This window comes from Lynx rufus, unplaced genomic scaffold (assembly GCF_022079265.1).
Source record: "Lynx rufus isolate CCGP_SWC_20201006 ecotype Redwood Valley unplaced genomic scaffold, mLynRuf1.p SCAF_2, whole genome shotgun sequence".
Lineage (NCBI taxonomy): Eukaryota > Metazoa > Chordata > Mammalia > Carnivora > Felidae > Lynx > Lynx rufus.
This window is the reverse complement of record NW_025814834.1, coordinates 11837781-11852152: the sequence shown is the minus strand read 5'-3', so window position 1 is coordinate 11852152 and position 14372 is coordinate 11837781. Positions and strand designations below refer to the sequence as shown.

Below are 14372 nucleotides of genomic sequence, written 5' to 3'. Positions count from 1 at the left end.
CAGAATCGAGAGTCGGATGCTCAGCTGACTGAGCCTCCCAGGCACCCCACCCTGCCACTCTTTTTCCTTGTGTATCCCTGTGATGACTCCTATTAATCGGGGTCACTGATGCCGGTCTCTTCCTACAACCTCAGAGAGCTGCCCCCCTACCACGGGATTTCTAGGAATCACACTGCTTCTGAAAACCCCTCCATAAGGCTGAGCTCACAGGAACATCCATTTGCTTCATAACAGTAGCACATGTTACAATCAGGCTATAAACAATCCAACTTCTCTTTCATTTTATATTTATTTGTGGAGGTGATGTGCAAATAATCATTCATGTGGTATCCAGAAATATTTCTGTCTATAGTAATAGCAGATGGCAAAGCATTTTTCACGTGCCAAGTTGCATTTATTCTGCCACAGTGCAATGTGGAAGTGATCATGGCCTCTTTCAAATATTCTTACTCCCCATGTGCATTTCAGTCGTGGTGGGAAGTTTGCTTGCGTATCAGTTCAATATGTTGTAGATTTACTTGGAATCCTTGGAATTTGTGCATAGTATAGTCACATGGGAAGTACTTTGAAAAGAAAGATTTTTGAGGCCTAATGATTAAAGGTTATCAATTCCACAAACATTTAATAAGCATTTGCTGTGCACTAAGCCAGTGGTTTTCCACTGGAATAGGTGGCTTAGGTCCCCAGGAAGGACTTTGGAAATTGGCAGGGTTGTTTTTTGTTATTATAATGATTAGCGGTGCTGCTGGCATTGGGTATGCAGGGGCCAGGGGTACTAATCGCCCTGCACCATGCAGGACAGTGCCCTCCAACCAGAATGATCCTGCATAACCCTCCCATCCCCAAATCTGTTGAAAGGACATTTATGTAGGTGAATAAGCTGTTTATGATTATCCGAGCCTAAAACCTAGTTGTGCTTTTCATATAAACACCAAGTTTTGTGTGTGTGTGTGTGTGTGTGTGTGTGTGTTTGCTTTTTTTTTTTTTTTTTTTTTTTGGCATGGATTTAATATACAATGACTTTTCCAGGAAAATTGTAAATGTAACCTAAGGGAAAATTGTACTTTGCTTTTTTTGGAGTCAAAAGTTATTTATCGTCACATAAAATCATGTCACCGATGGAACCCTGCACGTGGTATTTGAGTCACAAAAAGCCCATCTGTATCTGCCTGCATATACTATTCTCACCTTCATGCAGATTCCATACATAGGGGCAAGCAAAGGACCATTTTATGTGTCTTCTGGTAGTATCCTATGCAAATAATTCCTATGATTTTGTTGCATTGCTTGTTAAAAATCTTTATTTTAGGGGCGCCTGGGTGGCGCAGTCGGTTAAGCGTCCGACTTCAGCCAGGTCACGATCTCGCGGTCTGTGAGTTCGAGCCCCGCGTCAGGCTCTGGGCTGGTGGCTCGGAGCCTGGAGCCTGTTTCTGATTCTGTGTCTCCCTCTCTCTCTGCCCCTCCCCCGTTCATGCTCTGTCTCTCTCTGTCCCAAAAATAAATAAACGTTGAAAAAAAAAAAATTAAAAAAAAAAGAAATCTTTATTTTACAGCCAGAGCATTATAACGTTGAGTTGAAATTGTGTGTGTGTATGTGTCTGTGTCTTAAGAAGTATGTGTGTAATTGTGATTGTTTATAAATTTTATTTCAAGAAGATGGAGCCTTGCAAACTGTTTGAGTTTAAGGGGGCATCCGGTATGATAGGGTTAAGAGCCACTAGATTAAGCAGCAGGGCGATGGCAGAGAAATCAGCAGACGAGGAAAGATCTGGGTGCCAGGAAAATACAGAGGAGCCGCAGACCCTACCCTGTCCTACAGGAACGTGCTGGCCAGGAGCGTTTTGCTAGGGCTTAGCCGGGTGGAAGGCAATATTGCATACAAAGTCGGGAAGGGTGAAAGTGAGGCTTTTGCAAATGGCTCGAGCTTGGGTGTGGTCAAGCTGCGGGCTGGCAGTGGAGAGTGAAGGCTAAGAGGCAGCTGGAGCCACGTGAAGGATGTAACAAGGCTAGCTCGTGTTTTATTCTAGAAACACTGGGGAGCTACCAAGAGGCTTAAGGATTGGGGCGAGGCTGGCTTGTTAGAGAGAGTGCTTGCACAATGGTGAGCCAGGCTGGAGCAGAGCAAGGGGGACGGAGCCGGGGAGAGGCCTGAACTAAGACAGTGCCAGTGGGGAGAGCCAGTGCAGGTGGGTGCACGTTGGTCCCAAAGGTGTCACAGCCAGGATTCAACCCCAGGTGATAAAACTCCAGTTTCCCCTGTTCTCAAGCACTTTCTTAGATGATCCCAGGGGCCAGGGTGCATGTGGGATGGTGCAGAGAAGAGGGAGAGAGTTTGGGCAAATGGAAACTACTCAATAGTGAATTTGGAAAACCAGGGAAAGGAAGCTGTAGGATACGTCTGGTCCTGTGAGGTGTCTGGCAAGCAAAGGAGCACAGGCCTCACTTCTAGAATTGCACGGACGGACTCTATAATGTCTGTGCCCCAATTAAGTGTGTGGGGTGAAGGGGAATCGTTGTTTGCTTATGTCGCATGCAAAATAAAACCGACCTGTTGCTTTCAGTTAATTTGGCACACCTTTCATTTCGTTTTGAAAATCTGAGTAACAACGACAGATTCTAAAGAAACTTCGTAATACCGCAAAGCTACAGATTTTCATCTGGAGTGCTATCTGAAAACATTTGCCTGTGCCACATGGGAGAGAACATTCTTCACGATTTACCCTCACAACAACAAAAACATTTAGATTTATCCACTGCACTGGTGAGAGAAATGCCGTTCATTAAACGAGGGCCTTGCCAAATTCTGTTCCCTTTGTATTTGAAAAAAAAAAATGCAATTACTAAAACACTATTATAAGAAGTTTGGAAAATAGAAAGGAAGATGTTACTCCCTGCTCCTCCCCCCCCCATTATCTGTTGCTGTTTTTAATGTACAGTACCTTCTTTAAATCTTATTTTTAGATACATCTATGTATATTTGTGTGTCTATAATGTGTCTTATGTTATATACATAAAGATATATTTTTTTTTCAACGTTTATTTATTTTTGGGACAGAGAGAGACAGAGCATGAACGGGGGAGGGGCAGAGAGAGAGGGAGACACAGAATCGGAAACAGGCTCCAGGCTCTGAGCCATCAGCCCAGAGCCTGACGCGGGGCTCGAACTCACGGACCGCGAGATCGTGGCCTGGCTGAAGTCGGATGCTTAACCGACTGCGCCACCCAGGCGCCCCTATACATAAAGATATATTGTCGTCCTAGTATATACAAATATTCTAGAAGTCAAATAACATGAAATATCCTGGAGCAGTATTTTGAATTATTCTTACACTCAGTTTCCAACTTGGTACCCAGCTTCCTACTGAATACTGTACTAGTTGCCTCTATTTAGTTGTCTTGCAGGCATCTGTCCCGAAACACATCAATACTGAGCTTTGAACTCTACCCACCCTGCCCTCTCCTCTTCCCAGTTTCCCATATCCCAGTAAAGGGTTCCACTGTCCATCCTTTTTTTTTTTTAATTTTTTTAAATGTTTGTTTAGTATTAAAAGAGACAGAGTGCAAGCGAGGGAGAGGCAAAGAGCAAGAGGGAGACACAGAATCTGAAGCTCCAGGCTCTGAGCTGTCAGCACAGAGCCTGACGTGGGGCTTGAACCCATGAACCGCGAGATCGTGACCTGAGCCACAGTCAGACGCTTAACCGACTGAGCCACCCAGGCGCCCCAAGGCTTTTACTGTCCGTCGTGTTGCACAAGGCAGCAGCCTAGATTCCTCCCCTTCCTGCCCCCCCCACGTGGAGTCCACTGCGAGTTGTTTCATCTCTGCTGCCAGAATACAGGCCGCTCACTTCTCCCCACCTTTGCTGCTTCCACCCTCTTCCAAGCTGCCCTCGTTCTTCATCTGAGCTACATGAGCCTCCTTGCTGGTCTCCTACGCTGGCTCTTGCCTCTGTAGATTCTGCTCTCCCACTGGACAGAGTAGATCATCGTGAAAAATTCTCCCATTGAAAATTCTCCTGTGGCCTCCCGGTGTACTCAGGAGACAACCTAAATTCCTCCCCTTGGCATATATGGCCTATAAGACCTGGCGTTTGCGCCTCTTTCCAAATTCATCTCATGCTGTAGGATGTCCTCATGCTCACTCGCTAACTCACTATGTTCCAGCCACCTAAAACACACCAGGTTCCTCCCAGCCTCACAGCCCCTACTTGGGTGCTTTTCCCTGTGTGAAGCTTCCTTCCTCCCCTCGGGGCATACAAGCTCCAAATGCTACGGATGTCACTTTAGATGTCACTTAAGGAGCCATCCCAGACTACTCTAGGGAAAGTAGAGTTGCTTCCTTACATTGAAACAGTTCGCAGTTAGAGAGTGTGTGTGCCCCCACCAGACTGTAAGCTCCGCGAGGCCGCGACCGTGTTTGTCTTATTTACGCAATAGTCAGTACATATTTGATGAATGAATGAATGCTACCCTCTTGAATCAGCTCATGAAGTTATCTTGCTTCCAGGCTGAGGGCCATGGGACCAAGAACCGAGGAATGGCTAGGCATCATCTATTATCTTGGAAGCCCTTTTGTAAGAGAGACTTTTCATCCCTTTTCAGCACTCTTGTTTTTGTCCAGATCATGATTGTCTAGGACTCAAGTAAATGTCAGTGGTCAGCTCCCAGCCCCAGGCCCGAGGTTGGTGCCATGTTTAATAAACGCACATGGATATTAGAGTGGTTACGTGGCCAATATTTCAGTGCCTCCCTTGGGAGGGAACATAATATTGGAAGAGGACTGGTTCTTACTTCTGCAGCCAACAGTGGCAGGAAGGAGGTGCCGGGGAATGTGGTGAAGAGAAAGAACGTATAGACCAAGTCTCTCCCAAATCGCCATTGCCAAAGACACGTACTGGCGTAGTGGTTGAAGAAAGCATCCAGGACAGAAACCAAACAGTTTAAGAACAGTTTATCTTGGGAAGAAGCAGTCCTACCAAGGTCTTTCCTAGTGGCATGAACGTTCAAAAACCTCAGCACCTCTTGCCACACCTTGCGGCTGTTAGGTCAGTTTATTAGGATCGTTCACTAAGAGCCCCAAACAATTAAGAACTTCTGTTAAATGCAGTTCCAGCCCGGTACGGACTGCTTTTACAGGAGGCAATTCTGGAACACGTGCTACAGCAGCCCCCTTCTAGCTGACCGCCTCTTACCTTACCGTGTCCTCTTGCCTTGTCTAACACTGTGTCTCCATCAAGCTACGTCCTTAATGAGGTCGTTTGCTCTGCACACACCGGGAGATTATGTCTTAGAGTAATACATTTTCTGCTTTCTGAGCTACGCCTGAGATGGCAGCTTCTTCAGCTGTGGAAAGAATTTGCCACTTAGCAGAGGAGGACCTTTATAGCTTGTCACAGCTTTCAATCATAGCTTAGGCTTTTGATTCCTTAACAGTGGCACATGGGAGCATGAACATTTTGCATAACCACTTAGCTCAACCTTCTAAGTCGCCTCTCAAAGGAGTGAGAAGCAGTTTATGCCGGCATGATTGGAAAGAACCCTCTGTAGTGGTGTTAATAATATCTGCATGTAGTTTGCATAACTGAAATCCTCAATCATCTTCTTCCCAGCTTTATTGAAATACATTTGACATATAATGCACAGTAATCCCTTCATCTCAGTTTTGGTCCACAATTACCGTCACTATCCCTTATAAGCGATGTGCACCAACGGCGATTTGATTTTTTCACCTTTCAATATTTTTTGTGTTTTTTTAGTTTTTTTTTCCTACAAACACAAGTTGAGCCCCAGTTCTGTGTCAGCGCTGCATCTCTGGAGATCTACAGGACAAACAGTAATGGCTAATGATTTTTCAGGGTTGTACAAAACGATAAGTCTACAACTGGAGTGGTTGTGGTATTAATGGCAGTGTATCCAAAATAAAGAGAAAATCTGAAAAGACAGATGAAGGACTGTCCGACTGAGATTTTTTAGCAGCAGTGGTTGATCCTGTGCCTCTGGACAGATGGGAGGCTGAAACGAAAGATCTTTTCGGACATACAGAGAGTAGCAGAATTTCTTACTCTCAGGCTTTAGCTGGAAGAATGACTAACAGTCGGATTTGGGCAGGGAGGAAATTGAATCTAGGAGTAGGTTACACCACTACAGAGCAGCAGCCCAGCCAAGAGACGGGGCGTGTTAATAAACCTAAGTAATCCAAACAAAAGGCTGCCCCTGTCTTAGGATTTGAGTACAAACGAAATGTTTAGACTTGGGGCTAGTGTTTGAAATTCTCCCATTTGTGATGAATTATTTTCACTTCAGGCAAGGGTCTTTAACTGGAGGTCCGTGGATGGCATTCAAACCATCCGCGGACTTCTTAAAATTATAGGTGACACTTTGTGTATGTGTAATTTTCCTGCAGACAGGATTTGTGGCTTTCATCAGACGTTGAAAGGGGCTTAGAACCTGAACAAGCTTAAGAACTACTGGATTAAGAAATAGGCCCCAACTGGAATGAAATTACATGGGTGCTTTCCGCAAAGTTGAGACGTGATGATCTGAATTTGAATATTGGATCTTTGTGAAACGCCTGAGACCGCAGACAAATGATATTTCTTCTCATCGTAGTCTGTTTGCGTGGTGCACAACCTGTGTGACTGGACATGGCAGCAATGCACCTGGCCCCTGTGACTGTACCTTGCCATCAATCGGTGTTTGATTATAGCTGTTATGCTTTCTAAAGGGAGTCACTACTGAGCTATCAGAAGAAATAAAGCTTCTCAGTGACCAATTCTGGGATATAATAATAGGTTTGGTGTTGCTGTTTTGTTAATCGAGAGGGTGTTTTGTGTAATACATTGTCTAAGTATGCAGGATGGGGAGGGTGTTGTGTTTAATCATTTTCTCTCTGGATGAGATGTGATGTTAAAACAATTGTTAATTGGTGACCGTGCCTAACTTGTGTTTTCAGAATGCAATTGTAACGTATATCAGAAATGGGCATTTCATATGCAGTTTTAATTCCACTGCTCCATTCCTTCAGAAATTTGTTGAGTGCTAGTGTCAGGCTGTTTACTGCACTGGTAACATCACGGGTATTGGGTTGAAGAGGGTGGTCCTATCCCTGAGGATTACTTTGAATTGGGATGGAAGGTGGCAGGCCATCACCAAATCCTCAGTCCCAGCCTAAGACCTAATCAGACCCAGAAGAAGCCATGTTCCTAGGAGCCTGCCACGTGGGGCATCGCCTGTGGGGGTGACTAAGAACGGAGTAGAGCACATCCTTCGCGGACAGATGCTATGAGACCATGGGCTTCCTCGGACAACGCAGGGCATCAAAACGTCTGTTTCATGTATATAGTTACAATCATAACGCGGTCTGCTTCTGAAGCCGTTAACTGTCTTCTGCCAAAGCCCAGGACCTCCTTGTGGCCCCGCAGCACCCCCAAGCGGCAGGGACAAAGTGCCCAGGTGCTAGGACTGGGCGCCCTGCCTGCTGGGAAGGAGACACGTCTCCAGCCCCATTTCCTGCCCACGGGTCCATTTCCTCTCTCAGGACACGGGTATCCCTTCGAGAGAGAGGGAGGTGGTCTGTCAGATGGTTACCGACGGCATGGAGAAGGGTAACTGCCTCTCAGAATGAGCCTAGGTTTCCTTTCCCGTGTGGCATGTCCCTTTTTTTGTGTGTTATGTTGCAAAATCCTCAGTTTTGATTGAGATGATCATCATCTCTTATTTTAAGAGATGAACACCCGTATAGAGCTTAAATGGTAAGGACAGCTAGGGTTTTGGGATGGGACTTGTGTGAAAATGCGGAATGTCGGATGATGGTGCAATATGGTCTCTGGTCTGCCAGCTTTCCGTCCCCAGTTATTCGCAATTACATGAGGACAATTAGATTATAATTCAAACTTCTGCAAACTCATTTAGAGAGATAAGAAATTCATTTCACTGCATTGTACTCTAAATTGTAAATGAGGTTCAGGATTGATTGTTTAATAGGTTGGAGTTCTAAATTGAAATTTTCTCCCGTGTTATTTTGTATCTATATGATTCACCGTGAAGATTGGGTTAAAAAGTTAAAAAATGTTGATGCAATTTTCTTCTCTGTGAAATCGAGGTTACTATTTTTAAAAAATTGATTCTGGCCTCTCCTTTGTATCCCTCAAACTACCACTTTCTCTGCCATTCCTAGAACTATTTGAGGGGTTTTATGTAGCCTAAAAATAGAACAAAATAAGCACAATTTTATTTTTTTTGGAAAAGCTCAGAAAAAGCATAGCTCATGCTCTTCTTCCCCTAAAAATGGGAACCCGAGCGTCTGATCCTATGTTTTTATTATCAGGTTGCACATATTGTAGGTAAATCTATCTGATGAAGATAATAGCTCTCTTGAAGGGATGATTGGGGGGGGGGGGCGAGCGTGTATGTGCATGCATGCAGACACACACGCATTGTGACAGTGCGTGTGCACGTGGCAGGAGCTTTTTCGGGCAACGTTGGGAGTGAATTAGCTCCTGGAACAAACATCAGTGCCATCCTGCCTGTAGACGGCTTCCTCTGGTCTTTTCTCCGAAGCCTTCTATGGTCTCTTCTTTTCCTGGGACCTAACAAGTCTTCTCGCTAGCTCTAAGACAGTGAAAATGACTTGTGGCTGTTTTGCCTGTGATTTTCCAGGGCCTTTGCCCTCTTGGTTGCGGCTGAGGTAGGCAACGTGTGTTGGCTTTGAGTCTAGGTCTGCTGTAGGGGAGTAAACGTCAGCCCCTCAGCTCCATCACCGCCGTGGCTCAGGGGGTGCACTCTGAGTTGAAGATATAATGGGTTTAACTTGCCTCCTGGTGTCCTGGGACACTTGAATCGTTCATTCAACCCACATCCCAGTGTCTTCCAGTGCCAGGCATGGCCCTAGGGGTGTGTCATACATATGTGGAAACGACAGAAATCACTGTGCTCTTGGAGTTTACATCTGGCTCCTTAATAACTTTCTGGAATGAAGGTCACTTCCCTAAGCTGTGGAAATATTCATACACTTGACCCTTTGTTTGTTTGTTTGTTTTTAGTTTCTAATGTAGCATAAAAGATGAATAAGAAGACATCGTTGGTGCCCTCAGAGAATTTGTGAGAGAGAGAGAGAGAGACAGAGACAGAGACAGAGACAGACAGACAGACAGCCAGGCCAATGTGTAGTTAACACTTCCCTCCCCGGTAGGCCGAGTACATGCTATAGTAAAGGCAGAAGCAGCATTGCTGAGGGAAGACAGTGGAAGGAAGGAGGGACACGATTTTTATGAAAGGGGTGCCTGCCATTCCGCTCAACCTGTGGTCCCCTTTGAGCACGTGGGGGTCTGGTGGTGGGTGCAGTGATGGACTTAGTGGGCCATGAGAGTGGGGACAAGGGATGAGCGAGGCCGAGTGCTGGGATGCCTTGGCTGCGGGCTGGGGTGCTCTGGAAGCAGACGAGTCAGTGAGTTTCACTGGATGGCTGTGACATGGCTAACCCACCATTCTAGAACAGCTGATGGCAGAGTGTGGGATGCACTGAGAGCAAGAGCAGGGGTGGGGGTGTGGGGAGGGAGGGAGACAGTAGGTGACCTTTGTTTATTCTTTTACTCATTCAACAAAGACTTAGCTGCGGCTTGCTGAGTCACTTATAGTGATTGCCAGTCTCAGATGGTACTTTAAGAAGAATGGAACCAGGGGCACCTGGGTGGCTCAGTCAGTTGGGCATCCGACTTCAGCTCAGGTCGTGATCTCGCGGTTTGTGGGTTCGATATCCGCATGGGACTCTGTGCTGACAGCTCAGAGCCTGGAGCCTGCTTCGGATTCTGTGTCTCCCTCTCTCTCTGCCCCTCCCCTGCTCATGCTCTGTCTCTCTCTGTCTCAAAAATAAATAAAACATTTAAAATTAAGGAAAAAAAAGAAGAGCGGAACCAATTTAATGCCCTATCTCATCTTTCAATCTTGACGTTTACATTTTTGTCTCTTTGCTAAGGGCCTGAAAGGTACACATGAAGACAACTTTAGGGGAAGGGGTGTGGACATCTCTGTTTCCTCTGCCGGGTTGCTCCTGCTCTTTGCCTCACTCGTCGGTGGTGTGTGAAAATCCGCAATCGGCTGTGCTACACGGGGAGATATGGGGCCTCACAATGCCTGAATAATTTGAGATGTAATTCAGAGAAAACGGATTTCATTTATGTTTTGGGATAAGAGCCACAGAGAAAAACTGGAAGAAACAGATGGGTTTGTCTTGACAAAATGCTTCCACTGCTGTGAAGGAGCCAGCCCCCTTCTCTTGGTCAAGGAGGGGAAACTGCATCTTAAACATGTGGTGGTTATTATTCATTGTACTTTTTTTTAAGGTGGGAAGCGTTCTTTGGACAGAGTTAAATGCTGCTCAGCGTAAAGGATGTGAGGGGGGGCAAAGCCTGCAGACTGTGACTAATTGACATGCACCGGCCTAATGAGAAGACAGAATGTGTCTAATCAGTGGCAGAGCAAATACTCACAAAGGGTCTCCTTCTCTCCCAGGACTTCTTTCGCTGGGCATCTGGCCGGGATTCTCGTCGGACTAATGTACACTCTTGGGCCTCTGAAGAAAATCATGGAAATGTGTGCAGGTACAGAACAAAACACCCTTGGCCTAACAACAGGTTGGAAGTTCATCTTAATTTTTTTTTTTTAATTTTTTTTTTCAACGTTTATTTATTTTTGGGACAGAGAGAGACAGAGCATGAACGGGGGAGGGGCAGAGAGAGAGGGAGACACAGAATCGGAAACAGGCTCCAGGCTCCGAGCCATCAGCCCAGAGCCTGACGCGGGGCTCGAACTCACGGACCGCGAGATCGTGACCTGGCTGAAGTCGGACGCTTAACTGACTGCGCCACCCAGGCGCCCCTGAAGTTCATCTTAATTTTAATGGAAACAGAAGCCACCCCAAGTTTCCCTGTGGTTCAGCTTAGGAATTCCCAAATAGGCTCTTTTAAAATTTTTTTTTTTAACGTTTATTTATTTTTGAGACAGAGACAGAACATGAACGGGGGAGGGTCAGAGAAAGAGGGAGACACAGAATCCGAAGCAGGCCCCGGGCTCTGAGCCGTCAGCACAGAGCCCGACGCGGGGCTCGAACTCACAGACTGTGAGATCATGACCTGAGCTGACGTCGGACGCTCAACCGACTGAGCCACCCAGGCGCCCCCCGAATAGGCTCTTTTTAAAACCAAGAGGCCAAACACCGGCTGCACGCGTGCCCCACACTGCTCCAGAGAAGAGTCTGCAAACCCAAATTGTGAACCAGAAGCTTTCTTAGGGGACAAATTGTGGTATTTTTACCTGCAGCATTAAGGGAACTCACAGAAAACCGCGATTTTCTTGAAAATGCAGAGAACTAAAATAGATTTTTTTAATTTAAAAAATGTTTTAACATTTTTTATTTATTCTTGAGAGAGAGAGACAGAACACAAGCAGGGGAGGTGAGAGAGAGGGAGACACAGAACCTGAAAGCAGGCTCCAGGCTCTGAGCTGTCAGCACAGAGTCCGATGGCGGGGCTTGAACTCATGAACCGTGAGACCATGACCTGAACTGAAGTCGAACGCTTAACTGACTGAACCACCCAGGCACCCCTAAAATGGATTTAAAATAATGCATTCTTCCGTAATATTCCCCAAATTAATATATGTGCAAAGCAAAGTTAAAAAAGAAAAATCTGGACCGAAGTGCAGGCCAGTATTTGCAAGAATTCAGAATGACCCCTAGGTTCTTGGTGGGTGAGATGCATATTCATGCGTGGCCGAATCAAGTGTGCTATGGCTTGAAGCGTGGCTTCTGCCTATAAAAGTTTGGGGGGTTTTTTTGTTGTTGTTTTGTTTTTGTTTTTGTTTTTCTGGCTTTTTTCCCTGTCAAATTGATGCTCAATGAAAATACTTTATTTTATTTCGAATATATGAATTTTTTAGCCCTCTTAATTTAAAATGCTATACTGTGTTTGACTTATAGGAAAACTATTTTGCAGACACTTGTTTTATAGACCATATGAGTTCCAATATTTCATCTTTTATTCATAAGAAATCTTCTGAGACTATTTTACCTTTCCTTGAACCATAAATAATTTGTTTTCACACTTTGTGCCGATGACTGGTATTCTTGAGAACCATATAATATTCATGATATTAGAAAGCTTTCCAGGCACTGCACTGCCGTCTTTATTAGGGGGTTGTGTTCACTTTCAGATGATTTTTACAGGCTGTGTTGCATCTAAACGGATTCCCATTTCCCTACATTTACTTATTACTGTGTTTCCAGTGTGTGTGCTTGGAGGAGACAGCGGGAACTGCATTTATTGAAAATGTCCAGTTTCATTATATTTTTGATACAACTTAATTATGGAAATCTAGTAATGAGCTTTGTTGCCCAAATGCGCCTTAGTACTGATAAGGGAAAAGGAATGTTTCTTGCGAGTTTAATGTTTTTTTGTTTCATTTTTTTTTTAAAGATTTTATTTTTAAGTAACTTCTACACCCAACTTGGGGCTCAAACTCATATGCCCAAGATCAGGAGTCGCATGCCCTACCCACTGAGCCAGCCAGGCGCCCCATGTTTTGTCTCATTTTCTGTGTGTATCTGAAGTTGAAGTGGTTTGTAAAGCTTTCTTGCAGAATTTAGGGAAGAGTTTTGATTTTAAAGAGGATTTTTCCCCACAATTACACCATTTCAACTCTTAGTTTTCCTTCTTGAAACTTTGCCTATGTTCTGGGTGACTATTTTTTTTACATCATGTTGTTTTCAAAGTAATACAATAGAAAATTAGATACTAAAAGTTGAAACAAACATTCAGTGCTATTTACAAATAGCCTATAATCTCTCTGCCTTTTTTCCGGTGAAGCCAGAGAAAGATCTAGGGTGACCTGAGAATTGAGGTGACCCAAGAGCCCTGTGGAAAATAGCCAAGTGCATCTGCCTGATAACTTCTGGAGAAGGAGCATCACACTGAATTTGTGCCTGCCTGTTACTCCCCACACCGCCTCCCTTCAGTAGCGCTGAATTGACTGTCCTATTGCCCTGTTAGGGACAAGGAAGGGGAAAGGCCCTTTAGAAGGGTAAGAACCATGGCTCCCCCAACAGTCTTCTGGCAGCAGGTTCTCTGGACACCAGACCATCTCCACTTGTACAGGAGCCTCTAAGCCCAGGCTTATTTTAGAGGTAGAGACCCTCTTAGGTCAACAGGAACCTCTAGAACCTCTAAGGAACTGTAGAGGGTTTCCCACATTCTGTTCCCGATAGGGCTAGGCCCAGACAGAAGGGAGTTTGTTTTAACAGTTGGTTAGAAATCATTTGAAATGACCTTGGCTTTGTTATAAAGAACCTCCGAATTGTTGGCAAGATCATCAGTTAAAGCCTTATGGCTGTTCTGTTCCATTGGTGGAGGTGGCTGTTTTTTATGCCAGTACCTTTTTGGTTACTGTAACTTTGTGATGCACATCGAAATGGGGAAGTGTGAGGATGGCTATTATCCAAAAGACAAGAGATAATACGCATTGGTGGAGGATGTGGAGAAAAGGAAGCCCTTGTGTGCTGTTGGTGAGGATGTAAACTGGTACAGCCAGTATGGAGGTTCCTCAAAGAATTAAAAATAGAACACCTTATGATATAGCAGTCCCACTTGTGAGTAGACATCCACTGTATTGTATACTTGAAATTTACTGACAGTAGATCTTATGTTCACACACACACACACACACACAAAATGGTAACACACCATTGTGAGGTGATAGGTGTTAGTTAATTAACTTGATTGTAGCAGTCATGTCATATGTATATGTATATTAAATCATCATGTTATATACCTTTTAAAAACTAATGTTGTACAACCCAAATACATGCAGTTTTTTTTATTTGTTAATCAGACCTCCGTAAAGCTGGGGTGGGGGAATCCTTATGGCTATAATTAAAATGTCTGTTTTCCTTCATATTTAGGCAATTTTCCCTCCCCTGTTCATTACCCAGGACAGCAGTACTACTTTAATAGTTCAGGTAAGCACTTTATTTCATCGAATACATTTTATTTTTTAAAATGACAGTGTTTGCCACCACAGAGCTGCCTTAAGGTGATACTGGCTTGTGCTGTTGTAGAGTAGCGTCCGCAGGTATGTACTGGAGCCGCCATCATGCCTGGAAGCTAGATGGAGCCAGAGCCCAGGGAGCATATTTGGGTGACTTGGTAAGGAAGGCTGGGGAAGGAGGTGACTCTGGCCCGAGAATATTGTGTGATTGGTATGAGGTCTGTCAGGCATGGGAAGGTTCATGCTAGATCCGGGTCTAGTACTGGATTCTCAGTCTACGAGTCCACACTGCCCACTGAGTGTTACAAGTTAGTTTCAGATCTACTCTTCTCCACA

At 44.8% G+C, this 14372-nt stretch overlaps 1 protein-coding gene across 8 annotated transcripts in view; it reads left to right on the top strand.

Annotated features, from left to right (window-relative positions):
- The window catches only part of RHBDD1 (rhomboid domain containing 1), a 140036-nt gene that overhangs the window by 56024 nt on the left and 69640 nt on the right, over positions 1-14372 (top strand). For 7 of the 8 annotated variants that reach the window (XR_006962799.1, XM_047084172.1, XM_047084170.1 and 4 more), the window contains 2 exons: positions 10509-10630; positions 13951-14007. Coding sequence is in view for 7 of the 8 variants with exons in the window: in XM_047084172.1 (XP_046940128.1) it covers positions 10509-10630; positions 13951-14007 (179 nt within the window). In the remaining variant the exon portion in view is untranslated. The remainder of the gene's footprint in view (positions 1-10508; positions 10631-13950; positions 14008-14372) is intronic. The other variant, XM_047084173.1, reaches the window with a different exon arrangement.